Below are 7,949 nucleotides of genomic sequence, written 5' to 3' on the forward strand. Positions count from 1 at the left end.
TCATCATAATCATATCATCATCATTGTCATCATTATCATTATCATTATCAATCATTATCCATCGTCATCGTCATCACCATTATTAGTAGCCAAATGATAATGATTATGATAATGATAATAGTGTTGCATAATAATAAAAGTAATGTTAATAATAACGATGATGAGGATTTTGATGATAATAATAATAATAACAATGGTAATGGTAAAGAGGATCATATAATTATTTTTATTGTTATTGCTAGTGTTATTGATTTCTTTATAGTTATAGCAATAGTTATTTCATCATCGTCAATGTCAGTCAATGTTTTGGTATTATGGTGATGATAGTGATAATAGCAATAATGATATTCATCACCATCGCTGTTATTATTATCATTATTATTATTATTATTGTTTTGTTGTTGTTATTATAATTGTAATTTACAGTTTTATTCGATGTTTTATACCAGGTTACTGTTCTTTTAATACTTTCCGAGTTTAAATTTCATGAAACTAACAACTTATGCATGTTTGTTAACAATTATTTGGTATAGTTTTGTTCGACAAATTACATATTGTATATATGAAAATGTTTGTTTGATATTGCGTATTACGATGTCATTGGGTAATTATGATGCTTCAGTAATGGGTGCTTGACATTACTTCACAATGCAGGGTGATATATTGTCATTTTGGATTTTTTTTTATATAGCACGTGCATGTTTGAAGCAGGAATGGCATCTTGTTTCTTGCTATTGCCATTTAAGTTATGTTCCAGTCTTTTAACATCAGTGTGAATTTACTCTAGGTTTAATAATAAAAGAGGAAACGGGCTCACAACTGTTTTCGGAAAATGAAGGAATTTATTGAAGAAACACAGAACCATGCTTTTAGATTTGTTATATCCACTTTCCGTTTGCAGGGTCTTGTCCTCGAGGTTAACCTGCTGAGGGAGTTGCGTCATCCGTACATCGTCAAGTTCCTGCACCACGTGGTCGACAAGCGGTCCACCACATTGTACATCCTGATGGAGCACTGCCCGGGGGGAGACCTCAAGCGCCTCATCTCCAAGTGCCGCCAGACCTCGACCTTCCTGGAGGAGGGTTTCATCTGGAGGATTCTGAAACAGGTGGGGCTACGTTGTGTTTCGACCAGGTCTTGCGAGTGAACTGATTGTTGATGGGCGTGCTGCTTCGTGTTTGATTTGGAGTAGGTCATTGATTTTGGAAATAGTTGGAACATCTACGGATATTTCACAAGGACTTATGTTATGCTATCATTATCACTGTTACTTTTGATTTCAGTCTTTCTCTGTTTAAGTAACTGCCTGCTATTATGGATCTGTGGTGTCACCCGCTGTGACTGCGAAATCTATCTCTATATTAATAGAATTGATCAGACCCACTATACACAGCAGGTAAACGCCCACGTCCTCTCCGCAGGTGTGTGAGGCGCTCAAGGTCTGCCACACCAGACAGCTTCAGAAGGGCCGGGTGATCCTCCACAGAGACATCAAGCCGGCCAACGTCTTCCTCGATGCCAACGGCGACGTCAAGCTCGGCGATTTCGGCCTGGCCAGAACGCTCAACTCGGAGGCCAGTTTCGCGACCACTTTTGTCGGGACGCCGTACTACATGAGCCCGGTGAGGAAGAGCGTGTCTGTATGAGGAAGTAGGAGTAGCTGATGGCATTGGCGTGTCTTGGTATTTCTTGGGAAGAATATGGTTTACGAATAGACAAGATACAAGATACAATTGTAGCATCCGTTTACAAGCTATGAATTATTACGCAGGGCTTTATGTTTCTGTTATAAAACGTATTAGCAATAATAATGAGGATACCAGAATCAAAACAAGCAAGGTCTCGTTAGGGCCAAAGACTTAAGTCACGGCTTCTGCACGGCTCAGGCGTGGCGGAGGAGGGATGAAGGGGGTGAGATAAGAAATTGTCTGTGGGAACAATCACTACAGAAGACTGCTGTATAGTAAGGAGTGACCGGCAGTTCTTCTCATTTGTCGACGAGTAGAGAAAATGCTCTACTGCATTTTGGTTGTCCATGGGTAACTATGAATTGTAAGTGCTACTTCACTATACCGTTCAGGCCTTGCAGGTGCCTTGGAATTCATGTTAATTGCTATTAGAAGGAGGATATGGCTCTTAGAGATCATTCGCTCCAAATGCATTACATGAAGGAATATTGTAACTTAGCAAGTCAGACCAGTTATCAACAAGCTTCCGCATCGTTTAGTTCATTCTTATTTTTTTACAAATTGTGCCATCCGGTTGTAGAATCTAATTTTCATTCAACCACCGAACAGCGCGTCATCACATACGGGATGGCGAATCCAAGGTCAATATATAACAGTTGACATTAAACGGACCAAGCGAGACTGACCTGATCCCCGGTGTTCCCCTTACTAGAAACTGGGCACTGGGGACTGATGTGCTCCCGACCGCGGGTGTCTAGGGCCGGGCCTTGAGAGAGAGCTGCGCTGACTGGATGAGTGAATACGATTTCGACTTTGAAACATCCAGTGACCACTTTATATGCGATACTTTGCTGCATAGGCTAAACATGCGCGATATTTTTTCATGCATATGCGTTCCATGTTACGGGATTTAATTCGAATATACTTCACATCGCGAACTTTAGTGCCACTGTTTAGTGAAAAAGAATATATCGACCCTGCCCCCTGCCTCGAAAGATAGGTCACACTGTACTGAAACTATAGTCACCGTCGGGGGCATTGTGGTTTGGCTAATAATTTTAGCTGTATAAAAATACGATTAGTTCAGCCTTTACTTTTTTGTTAAGAACTGAACAGAGCCGGTTGATCTTAGTAGGAGATGCTATTTAAAACATATAAATGTTGGGGAGTCGACGACCCTTCAGCTTCACTGAAACAACAAATGCTATTTACTAAGTACAGTGTTTACTTAATTGCTAATTACAAAAACACTTTCCTACGTTATTTTTTAACGAGGTGGAGATGTACTCGAGAGGTAGGTGATGACAGACTAAATGCAACAAGACCGAAGGTCATTGTTGTCAGTTATCAAATAATTATCATCCCCACTGTCACCTTGTCATCAGTCATCTCCGGTCTGTCAAGTCTATCATCTCCTTATTGTAACTTTCTTTCCTAACAAGTTTTCTGTAGTAGTAAAGTTGGTTTGAGTCTTTGTTGTAGATATCCTTATATCCAAATATACGCTCTTCTAAAGCAAATTAAATTGTAGTAGTATTAATGCACGTTCGTAATTCTTTCGAACAGGAGGTTATAAATGGGCAAGAATATAATGAGATGTCTGACATGTGGTCACTGGGCTGTCTGATTTACGAGCTATGTGCGCTGCATCCTCCTTTCCAAGCAACGACGCACAAGCAACTTGCTGCTAAAATCAGAGATGGAAGGTTTGTTCTCATGTTTTTATATATCTGTGAAGAACACATCTTTATGTTGTCGATTCTTTAAATGAGTAAAATTTCGTAAATTTTATTATGTTTCTGGCTGTCTATTGCTTATTACGTTTCATCTTTCAGATATGAACGGATTCCAATTCAGTACAGTAATGATTTACACGAAATGATTGGGCTCCTCTTAACCTACGAGGACTTCCTGCGCCCCTCTGCTCTCATCGTCCTCCGCCACTCGTCCCTGATCAACCATACGTCGAAGAACCCCAACAAATTTGAGGACGACTCCCTTTGCCATTCCCTGCGGCCCTCCGTCCTCCTGGGGGCAGAAAACCAAAAGAAGGCAGACGGGAACACCACCAGCAGGGATGGGAATACCGACGTGAGGAAGAATGTAGCAGAGTCGTGCGTGGGGAGGAACGAGGAAGGGGGAAAGAGCGCGGAGAGAAGCACCGCCGACGGAGCCAGCGTCTCCAAAGATGGCGGCAGCCTGAGTAGTGTGAGGGCTCGAGACAGGACGAGGGAGAGGAGTGGCCAAGGCGTCTCGAGTGATAACTACGCTGTCTCACCCATGGTGGAAACCTTTAACTTAGCGAGAGCGGACGCTGACGGCGACTGTGATAGTAGAATTAACACGGGCGTTCGGGCCTCTCAGGAGAAACTAGTCAATAATGTTAGTGAAAGCCAGGCGAGCACGTCAAGCAGCTCGAAAATGCAAGTCAAGAATAGTTACCAGGGAAGCCAACACAGGGATCAAGGTCTTTGTGACAGTCTTGAGAGGATATGTCAGGCAGCAAAGGAAGCTGTCAGCAGACCTCTCCAGGGGGATGACAGCACTTGCGATTTCAACATGGCGAAGCTGGAGTGTGCTTGCGGAGGCATGTCGCCTAAGACGTGGCGAGAACGAGTTCAGGCGCTGCGGGAGTCGGAGGCGTCTGTACGGGAACGCGAGGTTTCGGTCAAGGAGCGGGAACGTGAAGTGAGCCACCGCGAGCACCGCGTCGCTGCCATGGAGAGGGAGGCTCGCCAGCACCTGGTTCGCGCCCAGATCTACCTCCGGCAGTCGAGGCCGCGCCAGAACGCCGCCACCTCGCCCCATCGGCCGCCGTCCGACCTGGACACGACCATGAGCGCCGATCCGGGGGAGGTCCCCACCGCCACCACCACCAAGCTCGATCCCCAGCGCAGCGAGAACCCCTTCCTCAAGATGCGCGGGGTGCAGCCACACCCGGAGAAGCGCGTCACCTTTAAGAAGTCTCCCAGGGTCAAGAGCAACACGCTGGACAACCCCAGGAGTCGACGCAAGAGGGGAAACATATTCAGCCTGGCCGATCGGGCTGGCTCGTCCGACAAGGCGTGCGAAGGGATGGCTGCTTTTCGTCAGCCGTTGAAGACCATGGGCGCTACGGAAAAGAACGCAGAGTCTCAGCAGGAAAACCACATGATAACTCCTGAACACGAGAGACAAACGCAGACTTCCCAGCCCGCAGCGCAGCCAACTGCGAGAGGTGTAGGTGCATTTTCCTTGCTAAACAAAGGTCCGTATGGGCTGCGAGAGCGTCCGCGAAGTACCGAAAACCTCAGCAGAAAACCCACAGAGACAGCAGGAGATAAAGAGAATAAAGTGACGTCAGGGGCGAGGCCGAAGAAGGTCCCTGAGGTGAAGCAGGGGCTGTGGAACTGGAGGGCGAGGAATAAGGGCGTAACGCAGCCGGGCCGCCGCGAGCAGACCGCCGGACAGAATCGGGTGCTGCAGTTCTACAATGTAGTGTGATGAGACTGTCCTCTTCTCCCTCTGCGTCTTCCTGCTCTGCTTCATCCCCTTCCTCCCCTTTCTCCTTTTCCTCCTTACTCTCCTCCCTCTCCTCCTCTCCCCCTCTCCCTTATTTTTTTTCTCTCCTCTCCTCTCCTTCTCCCTCGACCTCTTCCTCACTTTCCTTCTCCCTTCTCTTCCTTCTCCACTCCCTCTCCCCCCCTCCTCGCTCGTCTCCCATCTCCTCCTCCTCGCTCGTCTCCCATCTCCTCCTCCTCTCCCCCCCCTCCTCCTCTCCCCCCTCCTCCTCCTCTCCCCCTCCTCCTCCTCTCCCCCCTCCTCCTCCTCTCCCCCCTCCTCCTCCTCCTCTCCCCCCTCCTCCTCCTCCTCTCCCCCCTCCTCCTCCTCCTCTCCCCCCTCCTCCTCCTCCTCTCCCCCCTCCTCCTCCTCCTCTCCCCCCTCCTCCTCCTCCTCCACACCACCACCACCACCACCACACCACACCACCACTACCATACCATCACCATACCACCACCACCACCATACCATCACCATCGCCACCACCATCGCCACCACTACCACCACCACCACCATACCATCACACCACCATCACCATACCACCACCACCATACCATCACACCACCACCACCACACCACACCACCACCATACCACCACTATCATACCATCACCATACCACCACTATCATGCCATCACCATACCACCACCACCATACCATCACCATCGCCACTACCATCGCCACCACTACCACCACCACCATACCATCACACCGCCACCACGATACCACCATCACCATACCATCACACCGCCACCACCATACCACCACACAATCACTATACCACTACCACCACTCCTCCTCCCCCTCCCCCTCCTCCGCTTCCCCCTACCCCTCCGCCTCCGCTTCCCCCTCCCCCTCCTCCTCCTCCTCCTCCTCCCCCTCCCACTCCTCCGCCTCTCCCTCCTCCTCCTCCTCCTCCTCGTTTTTCTCTTCGCTCTTGTTTGTTACATGCGATCATTTCTACTTGCTGGACATGCTTGTGTATCGCTTTTTAGCATTATTTTAAGTAGTCACATATACTTCAGTCGAGCCAGTCGTGTGCCCTTATTATTTCATATGAATTCTGTACGTAGGGGCAAGTCCAGTGAACATTTTCTTCCTTCGTATATATTAATACTGTAACGAATCAGCAGGTGCTCTATTCAGATAATTAGTCTTTAGGTTGATATTCAGTTCATTTTTTTAAAGAACCATTTCATTCATTATTTGATGATAATTCAATATGTTGATAATCCAGTCATCTTCGAATGTTGTGTGTTGCCAAAAAGCAAACTTTGAAGTGATTGCCTCATTCAGTGGCCGAATGTTGGCACTAACTGTGATTGCTCAAGGTTATGTGATGTATTCTCTTGTGTGGAAGTTCTTGCACGTTGCAACTTGCAGAAGCCATGGCAAATTGCATGGCCGTACCCGGGCTGCGGCACACGGACATTGTGAATGCGGCTAAAGTTCGTGAATTTGTGAGCCTCACTCAGTATGTTTTAGATGTGGATTGATTCTTTTTGATGAACGAAAGCAAAATAAACACGTGTATTCAGCGGACTTTAGGGGGGAAATATACTTTTTATGTGTACTATTCAGGGAGTTCAGTGTCCGTTTTCGGATGTTTCGACAATTTCCATTTTATTCTGACGGTTGTCATATTTTAAGTGGTCTAATGGCAAATCGGATCAGTCACAGCACATTCTGTATATCACTTGTGTACCGGTATCACTATGTTCAAAATAAAACTTATATTTTATTCTTTTCATAAGTAGTTCCATGTTCTTAGTCAGTCTTTCTTGAAGATTTAATTACTAGCACCCGTGAGTGTACAAGAATGAACTTTTAGTCATGCTCTTGCTGAGAGATTATTAATTATATGAATCAATTACAGGGTGAGTCTAGTGACCAGCAATTTCGCCTTTTTGGGTTTATGTGAAAGCCATTGCTTTTTTATTCAGGCATTAAGATTAATGTTTACCACACAAAAGAAATGATTATATATATCTTATATAAAATTAATTAAATTTTAATACGTATTTGATATTTTTTTTACCTTTTTAGGGTACGTGAAGACCAAACATTTGTATTATGTACATATATGCATTTGCGAGTGTAAAAATACCTACACCAACTCCTCCTGTCTCTCTCATATACATGTGTATGTGTTTATATATATATATATATATATATATATATATATATATATATATATATAATATATATATATATATAATATATATATAATATATATATAATATATATATATATATATATATATTATATATATTTCATACTAACGTATGAAAGAGTAGAATGAGACCCACGTCGATAATCAAAAGCTATGGATAGAGATACAATAAATGTGTACATCTACACAAACACACTTGGCAATCAAAAACAAATAGATAATATTCTGGAGTAGATTTCTCCCATCTGCTCTGATACAGACTTCCAGCGTGTTACCTGAGAATACTTCCCTCGGTCTTTTTCCTCCTGCATTGGAATATCATGATTATTCCCGGGATCCGAAATTAAAGTGGACAAGGGGGAGAGACGGGGACTGAGGATGACAAAACGACCCCTGTAGTGGCCCATTTTCCTTTTTTCCCGCAGTTAACGGGGTACTGTGAAAGAATGGCTGCGGGGGAACGCGCTGGCTGCTTGGGAGAGATTATAGGTGGGTTCATGTTAAATGCGGTGGTGTCTTTCTGCAGATTAGTTGGGCTCTTATTAGCCC

General features: G+C 45.2%; 1 protein-coding gene across 1 annotated transcript in view; it reads left to right on the forward strand.

Annotated features, from left to right (window-relative positions):
* The window catches only part of LOC113803762 (uncharacterized), a 9,170-nt gene extending 1,922 nt beyond the window's left edge, over positions 1-7,248 (forward strand). Inside the window, exons 3-6 of the mRNA XM_070134148.1 lie at positions 902-1,108; positions 1,422-1,622; positions 3,255-3,394; positions 3,524-7,248. Of these exons, the coding sequence (XP_069990249.1) occupies positions 902-1,108; positions 1,422-1,622; positions 3,255-3,394; positions 3,524-5,171 (2,196 nt within the window). The 3' untranslated portion in view covers positions 5,172-7,248. The remainder of the gene's footprint in view (positions 1-901; positions 1,109-1,421; positions 1,623-3,254; positions 3,395-3,523) is intronic.
* Positions 7,249-7,949: the final 701 nt, after the last annotated feature.

This window comes from Penaeus vannamei, chromosome 19, assembly GCF_042767895.1.
Source record: "Penaeus vannamei isolate JL-2024 chromosome 19, ASM4276789v1, whole genome shotgun sequence".
Taxonomy (NCBI): Eukaryota; Metazoa; Arthropoda; class Malacostraca; order Decapoda; family Penaeidae; genus Penaeus; species Penaeus vannamei.